Source organism: Sus scrofa, chromosome 8 (assembly GCF_054392235.1).
Source record: "Sus scrofa isolate SSC_HxYL_T2T_F1_AM1 chromosome 8, Sscrofa_HxYL_maternal_Yorkshire_Landrace_v2.0, whole genome shotgun sequence".
Classification (NCBI taxonomy): Eukaryota; Metazoa; Chordata; class Mammalia; order Artiodactyla; family Suidae; genus Sus; species Sus scrofa.
In genome coordinates, this window is record NC_139390.1 from 84,135,382 (window position 1) to 84,153,904 (window position 18,523).

At 42.7% G+C, this 18,523-nt stretch overlaps 2 protein-coding genes and 1 long non-coding RNA gene across 9 annotated transcripts in view; 2 read left to right on the forward strand and 1 right to left on the reverse strand.

The window, feature by feature from the left end:
• GATB (glutamyl-tRNA amidotransferase subunit B) overlaps nucleotides 1–18,523 on the forward strand; it is a 685,553-nt gene that overhangs the window by 463,054 nt on the left and 203,976 nt on the right. The window lies entirely within an intron of this gene.
• Nucleotides 1,326–6,701, reverse strand: LOC102161916 (uncharacterized). Its single transcript, XR_304957.4, has 3 exons — nucleotides 6,570–6,701; nucleotides 5,220–5,276; nucleotides 1,326–1,801 (listed from the first exon to the last, which is right to left on the reverse strand). It is a non-coding gene; the product is annotated as an uncharacterized LOC102161916 (long non-coding RNA).
• Nucleotides 5,973–18,523, forward strand: part of SH3D19 (SH3 domain containing 19) — a 186,994-nt gene continuing 174,443 nt past the window's right edge. For 6 of the 7 annotated variants that reach the window (XM_084972671.1, XM_084972689.1, XM_021100629.2 and 3 more), the window contains exon 1: nucleotides 5,973–6,379. Coding sequence is in view for 2 of the 7 variants with exons in the window: in XM_005666819.4 (XP_005666876.1) it covers nucleotides 6,268–6,379 (112 nt within the window). In the remaining 5 variants the exon portion in view is untranslated. The remainder of the gene's footprint in view (nucleotides 6,380–18,523) is intronic. The other variant, XM_084972674.1, reaches the window with a different exon arrangement.

The following is an 18,523-nucleotide window of genomic DNA, read 5'->3' on the forward strand; positions in this document are numbered from 1 at the left end:
ATACCTGCTGCAAAACACAAGTGACATAAATCATGAAGCATTTCTTACTGCTTATGAGTTCTGAGGGCAGCTGGGCAGCAGTTTTGGTCTTGTCTAGGTCACTTGTGTGTCTCCAGTCAGCTGTTGGTCAGCTGCTCTGACGATTGTGACTGGGTCCTCGCACACGTTGGGGGATTGGCTGGCTCTGAGTCTTGACTGGGACACCTGGTCCCCCCTTCCCAGACGTCTCGTTCCCTGGTGGGCTCATCTTGGTTTGCACACATGGTGATCTAAGGCTTCCGATAGGAGCAGCAGAAAGAAGTGAGCAAATCCTCTTGAGGTCCAGACTTGGAGCCCACACTATCACTTCTGCCACAGTCTACAGGCCGAAGCAAATTGCAAAGCCAGCCCACTTTCTGGGGTAGGGAAATACTTCTTGTTGGAGGAGATACAAAGTCACATCTAAAGTGTAGGTAGAGGGAGAGAGAAAGAAATGGGGACATTCTTACAAGCTATCCACCAGAGGGACAATTCCCTGGAGTGAAGTTCACTACACAGACAGTGAATGATAATTATCTCAGTTTCTTATACCATACTTTTTGGTTTTTTTTGACACTGTCTGCAGCATGTGGAAGTTCTGGGGCCAGAGATCAAATCTGTGCCATGGCAGTGACACTGCCGGATTCTTAACCTACTGCACCATCTGGGGCCTCCTAAATTCTTCTTCTTCTTTTTTTTTTTTTTAATAACCAAAATTTAAAAGTACCTAAACAACATGGAGGATAAGATAATAGACATGAACCCACCATTCTACTTTAACAAATCTTAAAAGTCTATCATATTTGGTTCAGATATTTTAAGAAACAAAACTATGAAGACATACTTCTAAAATTCATTGTCCAGGGAGTTCCCGTCCTGGCTCAGTGGTTAATCCAATTAGGAACCATGAGGTTGCGGGTTCGATCCCTGGCCTTGCTCAGTGGGTTAAGGATCCGGCAATGCCGTGAGCTGCGGTGTAGGTTGCAGACAAGGCTCGGATCCCGTGTTGCTGTGGCCCTGGGGTAGGCCGGTAGCTACAGCTCTGATTACACCCCTAGCCTGGGAACCTACATATGCCGAGGGTGCGGCCCTAGAAATGGCAAAAAGACAAAAAAAATAAATAAGTAAAAAATAAAATAAATAAATAAAATTTCACTGTCCACCCCTGCCACTCTTCTTTTTCTTTGTTGAGGTCTTCAGCCATAAATTTTTAATTCCAGGAAGTTACTTTTTACTTAAGTTAAAGGACTTGAGACTCATGCCTTCCGAGGACATAGCATGGGGAAAAAAGGTGGGAAGTCTATTCATTTAGTCATTAAATAAATATTTATTGTGCCTTCTATTTGCCAAGTACTGTACTACATATGGATTTATATAGTATATTCTTATTTTCTGTAGTGTTCTGTTCTCATACCATTTTGTTTCAGCCCATATGTCCAAAGTGAGAAGCAAAGAACATTTTCCTTTGTAATGGGAACTATTTCTCAATATCGCTTACACAAATTTTTCTTAATACCTTGAAGCTTTGAGGACCAGTCTTATTCTATTCTTTGTCTGTGGGTTTTTATAAACATTTTCCTTCTCTGGGTTTGGCTCTTGCTGTGTCACTGGGGTGGGCAGGGTGTTTTGACATGTTTATTTAGTTGCCAGTTGGTCATGCCTTTCCTTTTCTTTCATATGATAAACTCGTATTGCCTGTAACTTCTACTGGTTTCTCTAGTTCAGTATGATGGCTTCACAGTGTAGTCCTTGTTTTCTTGCTTTCACAGTAAATGGGTTATGCCTTAAAAAAAAAAAAAATAACAGCTTTATTGATAAGATAATTACATACTATAAAATTCATCCTTTAGAGTTGTGTAACCATCGCCACTATCTGCTTTTGTACTATTTTATCTATTAATGGTGCCTCCCCATTCTCCTCTGCCCCTGGCAGGCCCTAGGCTCCTTCCTGTCTCCATGGACTAACCTATTCTGGACATTTCATATAAACAGGCCATATATCTCTGGTTTTTTAAAACAGTGTGTAAGTGAAGTAAGTCAGAGAGAGAAAGACAAGTACCATATGATATCACTTATATGTGGAATCTAAAATGTAGCACAAATGAAACTATCTACAAAATAGAAACGGACTCACAGACACAGAGAACAGACTTGTGGTTGCCAAGGGGAAGAGGGGAGGGAGTGGGATGGACTGGGAGTTTGGGGTTAGTAGATGCAAACTATTACATTTAGAATGGATAAGCATTCTAATAAGCATTCAAGGAACTATATCCAATCTCCTGGGCTATACCATGAAGGAAAATAATATATTAAAAAAAGAATGTATATCTATGTATGACTGAGTCACCTTTCCGAAACTGGCACAACACAGTAAATCAACTGTACTTTAATTAAAAAATGAAAAATACATTTAGTGTAATGTCTTCAAGTTTCATTCATGTTGTCGCATATTTTTACTTCATTTTTATGGCAAAATAATATTTCATTATATGGCGATACCACATTTTATTATCCATTTACCAACTGATGAGTATTTGGCTATATCTACTTTTTGCCTGTTATAAATAATGTCACTGTGAGCATTCGTGTACAAGTTTTAGTGTGGACTTGTTTTTCATTTCCCTAAGTATATACCTATAACTCCTGCATTATATGGTAACTCTATATTTACCTTTTGGAGGACAGTTTTCCAAAGTGGCTGTGCCATTTTACATTCCTACCAACCATGTATGAGGGCTGAAATTTCTCCATATCCTTATCAACACTTAATATCATCCATCTTTTTAAATCTTAGCTATCCTGTTATGTGTCAAGTGGTACCTCATTGAGATTTTAATTTACTTGCTCCTGTTGACTAATCATGTTGAACATCTTTTCCTGTTCATATTGGCCATTTATATATCTTCTTTGGAAATATCCTTTTAAAAATTGGGCTTTCTTTTTTTTTATTGTTGAGTTGGGAGTTCTTTATATATTCAGAAGACAAGTCTGATATATGATTTACAAATATTTCTTGTATTTTGAGGGGTGTCTTTTGACTTTCTTGATAATGTCCTAGAAAGCAAGAAAGTGTTTAATTTTGGCAAGGTCCAATTTATTTTTTCTTTTGTCGGTTGTATACTTTGGTGCCGATCTAAGAAGCTATTGCCTAATGCAAGGTCACTACAGTTTAATCCTATTTAAGGATTAAATCTTTTAAATTTAACTTTGAAGTTTTCTTTGAAGAGCATTATAGTTCTAACTCTTACATTTAGATTTGTCATCCATTTTGAGTTAATTTGAATATGGTATAAAGTAGGAATGCACACTCTCTCTTTTGCATGTGATTATCCACTTATAAAGACAATTCTTTCTCCATTGAATTATCTTGGCACCCTTGTCTAAAACTGTATCTTTATTATACCAAAGTTTGCCTTGTTTTGTGGTAAACTGGATAGATCCTCCTCTGTCACTGGAGGTCAGGAAATGGGTTTTGTTCATTTAAAATGAGAAAACTGACACAGCAGATTAAGAATCTGGCGTTGTCACTGCTGTGGCACAGGTTTGATTTGCAAGCCATGGGTGCAGCCAAAAAAAAAAAAAAAAAAAGAGAGAGAGAGAGAGAGAGAGAGAAATGCTATGTCAAAAGCACCTACCTTAGGTTTCCAGGGTAAGTATTTCTTTCCTTTTTTTGAATCTCCCCACAGCATTTAGTATTTCTCATACAATGGTTACACAAATTTTGTTGAATGGAAAGTGGGCTTGAGCCAAACCTCGAAAGAAGAGTGTGGGTTCCTAAAGTGCTGCTTGAATGGGAAAGCCTGAACACTTTCAGCCCTTTGCAAACTAGGAATCTGAACAGTGGAGATCAACCCCAACAGCTTTGGGAGGTTGTGCTGCTGTCTGGGTTGGGGTTCCAATTGATTCTTAATCCTCTAAGGTTAAGTGACAAATATGCTTTCTCTTAAAGTTAATCAAAGACTTAAAACAACCCTAAAGGTCTAGAACCTTTTCTTCTTTCTAGCTTAATGTCGAGTTTTTCATATGTCTACCTATTTGACAGCTTATGCAGGAATAATAACGTTTACACTTGTGATTTGACCTCAATTCCACAAAATCAATTGTGGTTCTTATCTGCCCAAAAGCAGATAAGAAAGATTTTTCTTTGGCAGCAACCATTACTACTAAAAAAGTAAAGAGACAGTGCTCAGGTGTGGTTGGTGATTCTATTTTCAGTGACCCCTTTCTCCCTCTCTTTTTCTCTTACATGCTGAACATGAGGAGCCCTCACAGGCTCTCAAAAATAGACCAAGAAGCTGAAGATAAAGGCCTCTTCATTCCACCTGGGAGGTTCCCATGGCTTCATGTCCAGGCAATGTCTCTGCCTGCTGTTTGCACCTTTTTCTGAGATTTTTAGAATCTGCCTCTATCTGTATAAAAGTGTGTATGTGCACGTACTGAACCCAATATGTGTACTATTCAAACATATATAACAATTTTTTTTTTTTTTGGTGCCACACTTGTGGTGTATGAAGGCTCCCAGGCTAGGGGTCGAATCAGAGCTGCAGCTGCCACCCTACACCGCAGCTCACAGCAATGCCAGATCCTTAACCCATTGAGCAAGGCCAGGAATCAAACCTGCAAGTGGTTCCCAGTCGGACTGTTTCCGCTGCGCCATGACAGGAACTCCCATAATAAACTTTCTTACCCCATTCTTTTCAGCTTTAGCTAAGCGCTTCAAATGACAGCTTCTGACTCCAGAACAACTGCTCTGTCACTTCACTAAATTGCCTCTTTGCAAACAATGTTACCTGGCTCTTAAATACATCTTCTAGGGATGGTGGCCATTTCTAACCCTAAGTTAACTAGAATACGGCGAGGCCCGATTAAAAAAAATATATATATGTATATATATGTGTGTGTGTATATGTATATATATGTGTGTGTGTATATATGTATATATGTATATATATGTGTGTGTGTATATGTGTGTATATATATATGTATATATATATTTGTGTGTGTGTGTGTCTTTTTGCCATTTCTTGGGCACCTCCCGCGGCATATGGAGGTTCCCTGGCTAGGGATCTAATCCGAGCTGTAGCTGCCAGCCTAAGCCAGAGCAACGCAGGATCTGAGCCTCCGAGCCGCGTCTGCAACCTACACCACAGCTCACAGCAACGCCAGATCGTTAACCCACTGAGCAAGGCCAGGGATCGAACCTGCAACCTCATGGTTCCTAGTCGGATTCGTTAACCATTGCGCCACGATGGGAACTCCTTAAAAAAAAAAAAAATTAAATTAGACTTTATATTTGGGGGTAATTTCAGGTTCACAGCAAAACTGAGCTGAAGACCGAGATTTTTCCACGACTCTTTGGCCCCCACGCACGTACAGCCTCTCCCACTATCAACATGCCCCGCAGAGTGGTACATTTGTTATAATTGATGGAATTAGTCTGACACATCACAACCACTGCAAGTCTGTCTTTCTCATTAGGGTTCACTTTTCTTCTTGTACATTCTATAGGTTTGAACAAATGTATAAGGGCATGTAGCCACCACTACAGTATGATACAGAGTAGTTTCACTGCCCTAAAAATTCTCTGTGCTTCGCCCAAATGCTCTGATTTAAAAGGGCAAAACGAGAGGGAAAGGTATACGTGCAACGTAGAGGCGCCAGCGAAGTTTGTTCCCAAGTTCAGAGGCTCCAGCGGCCCCATCTCCCCGAGCCCGGCTGCGGGGCCGGTTTCTCCTCCTCCTTTTGTTTAAGTGTCAAGCAAATGGGTTTCCTGTTGACACCGGAATATTGTGAAAGGGCAGGAAGAGGCCAGGCCACCTCCTCTCTGCCCCCTTCCTATCCCGTTTATTTATTTTGCACACGTTTGTTTTGGCGGCGCGGGTGGTTCCAGCGCGTGGGGCGGTGGGGCGGCCTCGGCGGCCAGTAACCCCTCCCCGAGGAGGCGAGGCCCGGCCAGAACCCGCCCGATCGCGGCTCCAGCTCTGTCGGGCGGGGAAGGGAGAGAGGAAGGGGGAAGCGAGTGGGAGAGCTAGCGCCGGGAGAAGGAGGCCGCCGGTGCGCGCCAGGAGGCGGGGTAACCGGCCCGGCCAGCGCCCGGCCGCTCCCGCGGGCTGCAGGTGGAGCCGCGGAGGTAACCGCTTCCGCCGCCGCCTCCGCCTCCTCCTCTCCTGGGCCGCCTCCCAGGTCGGGAGGCTGCTGGCGCGGGACGCCGGGAGCTGGCGGACGGCGCGCGGGGCCCGCAGCTCGCCGATGGCTGAGGGCCGGCGGCGGGAGGACGAGGACGAGGAGCTGCGCGAGCGCCGCGAGCTCGGGGGCCCGCGCCGCGCCCGGGGCCGTGCGCTCTCGGGCCACTCGGCCGCAGGTGAGGGGCGTGGGCAGCGCCAGGGGAACCCGGGGGGTCGGGGGGCCGCGCGGGTCCTGCCCCGGACACCGTCAGCTCCCCCACCCGCCCCGAGGGGACCGGCACCTTTAACTCTTGGAGGCGAGCGGGAGGGAGAATGGCTTTTCCATCCCCATCCTTGCTTTCGTGCCGAACCCGAGGAAATTCCGACCTGTGAGTGACCCTGCAGCCGAAACTACACATTTTCCCTTGCAAACCAAATCCAGGAGCGGCTGGCTTGGAACTTGCGGCCCCTGTGGTTACTTATCTCCGGATGAGTCAGAGGACGAAGGCTCTGGCTTCGGCCGTCTCGCTGGAGAATGCCCCCTCCCGATCGGTTTCCCTGCGCTGTCGCAGCTGGGTCGAACCACGTGTTTAGTCCAGTCGGGTTTCGGTGCCTCTTGAACTTTGGACCTGTGACAGTCCACCTAACCCTTAATCGCCGGAGCTCACCAGTTTTCTACAGGACTTGCTTTAGAGTTGTTTTGTGAGCCCGCTCCCCCCCCCCCCCCCAATATAGATAGCATCCCAAAAGGGGGTTCATTTAGGCTGAGAATCATTTCTGGACCTATAACTACTTTTATGATCTTGTGTTTGGGGGGTGCACAGAAGCGGCACGGATCAATAGTTTGGCACATAAATGGAAGAGTGAATTAGCTCACATCCACACCCCTTCCCTTTTTCCGGGGCGGCTTTTCAGTTAGACACAATAGAGAGGAAATTCTTTGGGTTTTGGTTCCAACTGGATCAGCCAGTTATCTGAAAACAAGAGGGAAGAACAAGCTGAGAGAGATGACAACGAAAGGGAGATAGAGATGTGAGAAAGATTCAGATGTGAACGTTCATTACCGCCTCTTTTAAAGGGGAATATAGCAAAGGTTCCAATAAGCCATGGAGAAACTTTTCTATGTGGATCCCTTAACCTAAGAGAAAGTTGTAGAACTGAAAGAAGATAATGGGTAGAAATCAAGGGTAGAAGATGGGATGAAAGGAAAGAGTTTGAGTGGAACATCTTCGAAGAGATAGTCAATTTGATGCCTCTGGTAGGATTTTGGAGCCTTAAAAAAATAATTCCTTTTGCCCATTACTCTTTCCAACAAAAGAAGGCATTTGACTGTCCACAAAAACAACCACCATTTTGAAGCTAATTGTTAGTTTTGTTCAGTATTAACCCAGACCTAATGAAATAATGGGTACTTGCTGGATATGAGTAAATAATTGTTTTAATAGTACAATGAAAATACAAAGATGTTCCTCCGTAATATCCTCTTTGTATAGTCACTGATTTAAATATACCTTGGACTCCTCTATTTCCCTCCAGCAAAAAGTTTCGCTTACTGTACTGTGAAGAACTGTGCCTGAGGTCAGACTAGACATGATCCAGATATATGTTTATAATTTAGTTGCAATATGTGTATTTATTACAAGGTTGGTGGAAATGGCCTTTTGTGACTTTTTTTTTTTTTTTTTTTTTTTTTTTACCAGTTCCTTAGTTTCCCAAGGCTAGCAGAGCTTTTCTATGTTCCGTGATAATATTTTGCTGAGACATGACCTAGTGCACTTTGCACTCAGAGATTGGTGCTTGCAATTTCTAACCATTGCATATACCCTGTCTCTATGAAGGGCTGAGAGCCAGAGGTAGTGTGGAGTAGGTGGAGGGTTAAACTTGCCCTTATTGGTCCACTTTCTTTTGAGATACATTATTTAATTGTTTACATTTCTTTGCAAGCTGTGCTCCTCCTTCTCAGTGGTTCCCTTGGTTTTCAGACTCCATCGCATTCCTTACCAAGCTTGGGCATCTGTTAGTTGTGTTTGTGCTCCATTTCTGTCTCCAAGTGAGAGAGTACGAACTGACCCAGAGGCTTAAATTTCCTTCTTTTGAAGGTGTTCCTAATCTTTCACCTTTTCTGTTCTCATCTGCTCCCTCCTTCTGCCTCCACTTCACAATCTAAAGATTTTCTTTTTCTTTGATCTCACATAGCTTGACACCATAAACTTAGGGTTCGTGGACTTCAGGGAATCTGGGAGCACCTTCTCTTCCTGCTGCATTTAGGTGTGGTTGTGGAAATGCGTTTATTTATTTTGCAATGTACATTCAGAAGAGTGTATAAAACCTGTAAATTATAAAGTGAAACCCTTGTTACCGGGACCCAAGTTGAGAAATAGAATATTATCATTTCCCAGAAGCAAATGTCAATCCCTTTCATCATGGCCTTGTGCTTCCCTTTGAGGGAACCACTTTTTTTCCCTTGCTTTTCTGCACAGTTTCATCTATCCAGTTTTACCTTTATGCGCCTGCAGACATATGTGCATCTCTATATATTATTTGGTTTTATCTATTTTACAACTTCATATAAGTTGAACCATCCTGGATATATTCTTTAGTGTCATGCTTTTTTTCACTTGATATTAAATTTGTAAAATGGATCTATCTTGTTACATGCCGCTGTAATTTCTTTTCATTGTATTACTATATCATCATATGTTCTGCTTATCATTTTTAATGGATTTGTTGGAGTTCTTTATTTGCACAAGACTCTCAGCTTTTGTTGGTTGCATGTGGTCCAAAATCTCCCAGTCTGTGGTTTATTTTTTTAAAAATTTTTATGGTTTCTTTTGATGTGGAAATTCTTAATTTTATCGTAGGTGTGTTTATGAATCGTCTTCTTTTAGTTAATATCCCTCCACCTCTCACTGTGCCCCTTGGTTAAGAATGCTTTTCCTACCCCAAGGTCATGAAGATAACTGTGGAAGGACAAATATAATTTCTCTGATGTATTTTGAGTAAAATAACTAATATTATCAGTATGAGGTCACAGAATAAAATTTGTTGTGATCTCTGTTGAACCAGGTGCTTCTTATGTGTCATCTTCTGTGAGGTAGGTATTGTTTTCTTGATTTTATAATTGAAAAGATTGAGGCTAAGAAATATCTTTTTTCTTTTTATGGTGGTACCTGTAGGATATGGAAGTTCCCAGGCCAGGGGTCCAGGGGTGGCTCTGAGCGGCAGCTGCTGGCCTACTCTACAGCTTGCAGCAAGGCGAGATCCTTAATCCACTGAGCGAGGCCAGGTATCAAACCCACATCCTCACAGAGACTATATCAGGTTCTTAACCCTCTGACCCACACAGGAACTCTAGGACTCAGAAATATTTAAGCATCTTGCCCAAGATCCCTCAGGTAGTAAATAGCAGGATGGAGATTTGAATCCAAGTCTTTTTGACCTGAAAATCCATGTTTTTCCAAGCTGACTGCTAATAAAAGTCAATTTCTTTGAATACTCCCATGTTTATACCTGCGTGCTGCTTGTTATATTTTAGAAATACTTTACATTTATCTGGTGCTTTTCTGGTTAAGAAGGGCTTTCACAGCCTCATAGAACTTGATTGTTAAAACCAACCTGAGAGGGAAGAAGGTATAGTTTTTTATTGTTTCCATTTTAAAGATGAGTAAATTTGGAGTTCCTGTCGTGGCTCAGTGGTTAACGAATCTGACTAGGAACCATGAGGTTTCGGGTGCGATCCCTGGCCTCGCTCAGTGGGTTAAGGATCCAGTGCTACCATGAGCTGTGGTGTAGGTCGCAGACATAGCTCAGATCCTACATTGCTGTGGCTGTGGTGTAGGCCAGCAGCTGTAGCTCCAATTGGACCCCTACCCTGGGAACCTCCATGTGCCGCAGGTGCGGCCCTAGAAAAGACAAAAAAAAAAAAAAAAAAAAAAGAAAAGAGTAAATTGAGACTCAGTGTTCATCTAAAAGAACACAGCTATTGGAGTTCCCGTGGTGGCTCAGTGGTTGACGAATCTGCCTAGGAACCATGAGCTTGTAGGTTCAATCCCTGGCCTTGCTCAGTGGGTTAGGGATCCGGCATTGCCGTGAGCTGTGGTGTAGGTTGCAGACGTGGCTCGGATCCCCACGTTGCTGTGGCTGTGGCATAGGCAGGTGGCTACAGCTCTGATTCGACCCCTAGCCTGAGAACCTCCATATGCCTCGGGCCAGGGAAGTGGCAAAAAGACAAAAAATAAATAAATAAATAAAATAAATAAATAAATAAAAGAACACAGTTATGTATGGCTGCACCTCAGTTACCTCTGTTGGGTGTTTCTATTTACAAACTACAGTTTCTTTGAGTTGATTCATATAGCATGCTAGGTCACATGGCCCATAGTTTGTGGCTCTTACTAATAAGTTGCATAGTTTTGAGAACTGCATTAATTCTTCTGGGCCACCATCTTACAGTTTTTGTTATTAGAATTCCAGAGTTGTCTAATTTATTTCCAGAAAGTTAAGTCCTATAGAAACTATAGATATATGTACACATTGTTTGAGAATCCTGCCTCACCATGTTCTTAAAAAAGACCTGTCTGGGAGTTCCCTTCGTGGCTCAGTGGTTAACAAACCCAACCAGGAGCCATGAGGGTGCAGGTTTGATCCCTGGCCTCGCTCAATGGGTTAAGGATCCGGCGTTGCTGTGAGCTGTGGTGTAGGCTGGCAGCTGTAGCTTCGGTTCAACCCCTAGCCTGGGAGCTTCCGTATGTCACAGGTGCAGCCCTAAAAAGCAAACCAAAAAAAAAAAAAAAAAGAAGAAGAAGAAGACCTGTCTGGTTATCCTGTCAACATAAGGTATAAAGTATACAAAATAGTGTAGAAAACATAGGGAATACCCAAAAAAAAAAAAAAATCTATAAAATAGGCTCCTTGCTTTTAAAGAACATGTCGTATAATTAGGGAAGGTAAGACTAATATGCTTTAAAGGAATAGGTAAGAATGTAAAGTAGTCTGTGGTGACTATCAAATGGAATTTGACGTAAGAAAACCAGACTCTTTTGGTTCATTTCTCAATTCACCTCTTCTGTGTGACCTTGGACAAGCGACCTAATCTCTCTGTGCATTAATTCTTTATTTGTAAAATGGGAATATTAATAAAACCTATTGCATACAGCTCAAGGAAAAAGTGAAATAGTATATGTAATATCTTTAGAACATGGCTAGGCATATAGTAAATACTGCCTATAAAGTTGTTAGCATTTTTTGTGTGTATTTTTGTTACTGTTAACTTATCTGACACCTTGTTGAGTCTGCCTTTTTCTCCGTTTGAGAATAGTTATGGGGTTTCAGGTTGACAGAGAAAAATGAGGTAAAACTGCATCTTCACCATTTCTGACCAAATGTAGTTGCTTTGCTTTGATGGTCATGCATCTTTTTGAAATATATCAATCTTACAAGACCCCAAAGACTGAGACTAGTTCTTCATTGGACATTCCTTGCACTATACAAACTATTTTAACATGGCTTGTTGTGATGCTTACCTTTTCTTCTTTGTCAAAGATGAGAAACTCATTCTTGTGACATAAGTGATTGTGTTCAAAGTGATTTCAACAAATCAAAATTGATAACCCTACATCCTATTTTTAACTAGGGTACATCCCTTCATTCTTTTTATTTTTTAAAAAAAAATTTTGACACTATTCATCCAGTGCTTCTGTAATTTCGCTGGCATATTCCATTCTAGGGGCAACTCTGTTTTCCAACGGATCATTTCAGCTTTACATTCTAATCCTCTGAATGTTTGGGTCTCTCTCAATTAGCTTTTGTGTCCAGCACATTTACAGCATCATTCTGGACCTCAGCTCTTGCCTTATTAATTGAAAGGATGAGGCTTCCAACTTGACATGATGCTAGGGGATGACAAGAAAAATAACTTCTGATTTGGTTTGTAGAAGCTTGCCAATGTTCGGGGTCAGATCTGGGGGTGGCTCGGGGGAGGTTCTCCTGGTTCCTTGTGAAGTGATGTATCAATGAGGGACAAGCCAGAGGTGCCAAGCTCAAGATGTTGCCTCCCCTGGAGGAGGCAGTCACATCAGCTTAAGTTGTTCTGCAGGGATCTTCCTTTCTTTTTTTTTTGTCTTTTTTGCCATTTCTTGGGCCGCTTCCGTGGCATATGGAGGTTCCCAGGCTAGGGGTCTAATCGGAGCTGTAGCCACCGGCCTACACCAGAGCCACAGCAACTCGGGATCCGAGCCGCATCTGCAACCTACACCACAACTCACAGCAACGCCGGATGGTTAACCCACTGAGCAAGGGCAGGGATTGAACCCGCAACCTCATGGTTCCTAGTCGGATTTGTTAACCACTGCACCACGACGGGAACTCCGATCTTCCCTTCAAGATAGGCACTCCACTGATAAAGGGGTGATATTCTACTTTATCACTGGAAAACAGGGGATGTGTCCTTGGGGAATTTATAATACTGAGCATAGGTACAAGGAAAATTTTATCTATTAAGTACAAGATGAAAATATACATCTAGTAGCTTCAGAGTGTAGAGAGAAGGAGGTCCGGCCCTCTCCTTTATATGAAGGTTAAACATAATTCCTGTCCCTCAGCAGCTGGCCTCACCTTTAGGTACTCTAAGCTTGTCTTTGGGTGGGATGGGTGCATGGGGAAGGGGGGGTAAAGGCAGTAAACCATTTTTTTAAAATAATGATTTTAATTTTTTCCATTATAGCTGGTTTACAGTGTTCTGTCAATTTTTTACTGTACAGCAAGGTGACCCAGTCACACATACATATATACGTTCTTTTTTCTCACATTATCATGCTCCATCACAAGTGACTAGATGTAGTTCCCAGTGCTATACAGCAGGATCTCATTGCTTATCCATTATTTAAACTTTTTTTAAACTTTATTTTTTAGAATAGTTTTAGATTTATAGAAAAATTGTGAAGATACTAAAGAGAGTTCCCACCTACCTACACCCAGATTCCCCTATTTTTAACATCTCCTTAATATTTTTTTCCCACACTCTGTGTGTGGAAGTTTTCCAGACAGAGGTTGAACCTGCACCACAGCAGCAACCTGAGCTGCTGCAGTAATGACACCAGAACATCTTAATTTCTATCTAATTTGCTCCTGCTTTGCAGGATCCCACCCTGGACACCACATTAACCAGTAGCTGCCATGTCTCCTCAGGTTCCTCTTGGCTATCATGGTTTCTCAGATTTTCCTTCTTCTTGATGGCCTCGACCCTGTTGAGAAGTGCAGGTCAAGTATTTTGCATAATGTCCCTCTTTTGGAATTTGTCTAATGTTTTTCTCATGTTTAGGTGAGTTTTGGGTATTTGGGAGGTAAAGTACCATTTTCACCACATAGGAAGGGTATGTAATATTAACATCATTTATCTTTTTTTTTTTTTTTTTTTTTTTGCTTTTTAGGACCCCACCCTTGGCATGTGGAGGTTCCCAGCCTGGGCCTCAAATTGGAGCTGTAGCTGGCGGCCTACGCCACAGCCATAGCCGTGTCAGATCTGAGCCATGTCTGTGACCTACACTGCAGTTTATGGCAACACTGGATCCGTTGCCACTGAGTGAGGCCAGGGATTGAACCCACAACCTCATGGTTCCTGGTCAGGTTCATTTCTGCTGCGCCACAACGGGAACTGCCATTTATCATTGTTGATGCTGACCTTGATCACTTCGCCGAGGGCGTTTTAGTCAGATTTCTCTACTCCAAGGTTACTACCCCTTCTCTACATACACTTTTTGGAATTCTGTACAGGAGACATCTTTCTTTTTCACTCTCATCTGAGTTTCTTCAGAATCTCCAAACATCTTCAGGGAAATTGTGTTTTGATCCTGCCTTTTGGGGGGATGTAACCTCAATCCCTCCAGCCTAGATCTGTCCAGAAAAATCTGCCGTGTGCTGATGTCTGGCACACGCTTTCACAATTAGAAAGGCATGAAAGGCACATCCTGCTTGAGGTGACCTATGACTAAAACTCATGCATGCTAGAATATCAGCAGGTACAAAGGATTAATATGAAATCTGAATTCCTTTCCAAGTTTGGAAATGGAGAGGAATTTAGAGTATGGGAGGAATTTGGAAAACACTGGACTAGAATAATCAAACAGTAAGAAGGAGTTAATATTTATTGTGTGCTGGGTCCCAGGTGGTATTCTAATTGTTTCACATGTATTTTTCTCATTTAATCCTCATACCGATCCTATGAGATAGGTGTGATGATTTCTTTTATTTTTACAGATGAGACACCTGAGGCCTAGAAGGGGTAAATAGTCTACTCGAGGTCATACAGCTAGGAGTCACAGAATAGGATGCTGTGGTGGACTCCTTGTTGCCTAGCCAGTATTCTTTTCCATCTTCCTCAGTCAGTGGAAGCCTATATTGCCGAATGTTCAAGGTCCCCACCTATGAAACTGTTTTCACCCAGCCTGCTAATGAGTTTCAAGTAAAAATCATGGAGTGGGGTTTCTAGGAAAATTCTTTTAAAGGGGACTCAACTGCCCACTGTATCCTTTTGCCTTATCACCTTCCTTCCCCTTCCTACCAGGTACAAGGGTGTGTAGCTCATGGCGTCCATCCTGGATCATGTGGGTACCTTGAGGATGGAAGCCATGCCCTGAGAGTGATGGAGTAGGAAAATCAGTGGAATCTCAATGATAACAGAGTCATCAAATGAGCTTCTGATTTCCTGCCTCTTCCTTTATTTGAGAAAAATATAAACCCTGTCTTATTTAAGCCCCTGTTACCTTAGGTCTTTAGAATTAGCAGCTGAACGCAATTCTTCTTTTTTTTTTTTTTTTTTTTGCTTTTTTAGGGCTGCACTTGTGGCATATGGAGGTTCTCAGGCTAGGGTCTAATCGGAGCTGTAGCTGCCGGCCTACACCACAGCCACAGCAATGCAGGATCTGAGCTATGTCTGCGACCTACACCACAGCTCACGGTAGCACTGGATCCTTAACTCACTGAGCAAGGCCAGGGATCCGCAACCTTATGGTTACTAGTTGGATTATTTCCTGCACCACTACAGGAACTCCCCTGAATGCAATTCTTAACCAATAAAAACTCTAACTTGATCTTGTTTCTCTCTCCTTACCACCAGGCTGTAATGCATTTTGTTAACATGAGGTTACCTCAGGATACTTAGGTTCCTGTTGCTATTTCATACTTTATTATAATGTGGACCTTGGACAAGTAACTTAGAGCCACCCCCCACCCCTGACTTTTTGCATTTTTTGAATGAGAAACATGCTTAGCAACTTCAGGTCCTCATGTGTGATGTATAGTTTTGAAGAGAGTCATGGTCATCTTTGGACAAATATAAGGGATTGAAACCTATAGAATCTGAAAACTGTTTTCTGTTGTTCTCAGGGAACAAATAAATAAACACTGTGAAGGGAGGTGATTTTGTTCCTTGTCTGATGCATGCATGCAGAATACCAGTGGCATTACTGATGAGTCTCTAACACGTGCCAGGGCTGCTGCCTAGGATTCAGAGTTTGCTTTCCATGTGGCTGCCTTCATCTCAAACCAGAGCTTTGTTTTCTTCTTCGTTTCTTTTCTTTCTTTCTTTTTTTTTTTTTTTTTTTTTTTGCTTTTTAGGGCCGTACTCATGGCATATGGAAGTTCCCAGGCTAGGGGTCAAATTGGAGCTACAGCTGCCAGCCTACACCACAGCCACAGCAACTGGAATGCCAGACCTGAGCCGCGTCTGTGACCTGCACTGCAGCTCACAGCAATGCCGGATCCTTAACCCACTGAGCGAAGCCAGGGGTTGAACCCACATCCTCTTGGATGCTAGTCGGGTTCTTAACCTGCTGAGCCACAACCAGAACTCCCAGAGCATTGTTTTCTAAAGATGCATTAATCAAGGAATCGCTATACTGGAAGATAGCTAAGAGAGCTGGCCAAGAAAAAGGTGCACAGAAAAAAATGTTTGCACAGGAGTTTTTGTTGTGGCACAGCGAAAATGAATCTGACTAGTAACCACAAGGTTGTGGGTTTGATCCCTGGCCTCGCTCAGTGGGTTAAGAATCAGACATTGCCACGAGCTGTGGTGTAGGTCGAAGAGGAGGCTCAGATCCCGAGTTGTTGTGGCTGTGGTGTAGGCCAGCAGCTACAGCTTCGATTAGACCCCTAGCCAGGGAACCTCCGTATGCTGCAGGTTCAGTCCTATAAAGCCAAAAAAAAAAAAAAAAAAAAAAAAGTTTGCACATGTGGAGAATTCATTCTCCTGGCAATAAAGAGCAACATTTCCAAATAGTCCTTTGAAACTGGTACAGAGGGGTTCACAGAAAACTAGATGGCCCCTCACTCAGCATGGGGCCACTCATGTAAAGGATCCTATCTTGTCATCACACCCCTTGTTTCTTTATTTCCTCACAAGGACTCCCTCTCCATACACACTAGCTGGTGGAGATAACAAGCTATTTGGAGTTTATAAGGTAGATTTGTGTTACTCAGGTGAGGTGTAACTCTTCACAGTGGAGGGTGTGGTTTGTGAGTGGAATTCATTTGGAATGAGGAGTGGTATTGCGAGTTTTAAAATGTGCAGACTTGTATTTGAACATTACCCTTAATTAGATGCTTCATAATGTGAAATGCCTAATATCACAAACATTTTCTCTTTTATGTTGTTCCATTCCTATTTCTTCTTTTTTCTTGAGGTATTCAACTTTAAAACATGGTGTGGTTTCTGTAGCAATGGGAACTTCAAACAGTGCTTCTCAAACTTTAATATGCCTACAGATCACCTGGAGATCTTGGGAAAACGCAGATCTTGATTCACTAGGTTTGGGGTGGAGCCTGAGGTTCTGCATTTCTAACTAACTCCAGATGATGCTGCTGCTACTGGTCCCTGGACCACACTTTGAGGAACAAGGCCTTCAGTTATCTCCACCTCAGTGCCAGGGTTCTCAGTGCTGGCTGGGCATCAGAATTAAGTGGGGAGTTTTTTTAAAAAAATGTATGTTCACTCTACCCTCAGATTTCTTAATTAATTATTTTTGGAATAATGGCTGGGGAGCTGAATTTTTTGAAGTTCTATGTGAGGTGAAATCACTGGATTAGTATCCTGTTAAAAAATGTGATGTCGAGTGGTTTCAGTGTGCTTTCTTGTAATTTAAACTGTAATGTTTTTACCTCATAAATAATTTATGTTGTGATGCCTTTTAGTCAAACAGAATAAATCAATGGACTCCACCATGCATTTTATACATGGATTTCATTCAGTCCCTTCGTTATCCATAGCCTAAGAAAATGTAAGGAGCTAGCATTGAAGTAACTGGAAAGCAATGTATACGATAGTTACATTCTTTCAGATCACAAGAAATAGTGGCCTGTTGTGCCAACCTCAGCTGTTGGGAGGCTTATTAGAAGGCTATGCCAGTAAATTGGAAGGCACAGCAAGTAGCATTGAAAGGCTTTAGGAAATGAGAGTAGTTCTAGGAAACTGACAGTGAATAGCTAGTCCAGAGAACATTCCTTTGTAAGTTGGGATGGTTTTTTTCTTATGTCCCTGACACCACCATTTTTGTGAATCAGTTTACTACCTCTCTCTCTTCCCATGGCTTCTGAACCTACTGAATAATTGGCTCTCTCATTTTTCTTACAGTCAAGCTTCCTCAAGAAGGAGGCTCTGAGTAGGTTGGCCAGCCACAGTCCTACACAGACTGGGCCTTTTGGGCGGGGTTCTCATGCTGGTTGACCTCGGAGCTAATAGTTACCTTTTCAGACCCACACCTGGTCCCTTCTCCTGGAGGAGAATGGCAGGGTCTTGTGGTACCCACCTGGCTACCTATGTACATGAGAGAATTGAGACATGCCTGCAGCTGCTTCTGTCAGGTGGGATTTGGGAGCCTGGGGGGTGTTCTGAGGTTGCTTAGAAGGAGAGAAGGTAAAATTGGCAGATTCCATGGCTGATGATTTCCATGAGGGAAGATTTGTTTTGTTAATTGTTACAGCCCCAGGGTGACTCAGAACGATGCCTGGCACATATGTTCAACGCATGTCTGTCAAACACAATGGCATTTTTTAAAAAAGGATTTGATGTTGTCTTATCGTTCATTTGATAACATTTTATTCCAACTCAAGTCCTTGTGTACACAATGCTGGAGAGGGAATTTCTGCCCTGAGCGTGGCTCAGGGAAACAATGCGCTCTGAGCGCAAGGACTTTTCTTGTTGACTTTTAGCAATGATGCACATTAGATCTTTGCCACGTGCTGCCATCAGTAGCTCTTGCGCCCGGCTTTGGGCTGAGGGGGCAGCACGTGGAGGTCCAGCCCTGCAGCACTCGGGGGTCCTTCTTAACGGCATCCCTTGAGGTGCAGCC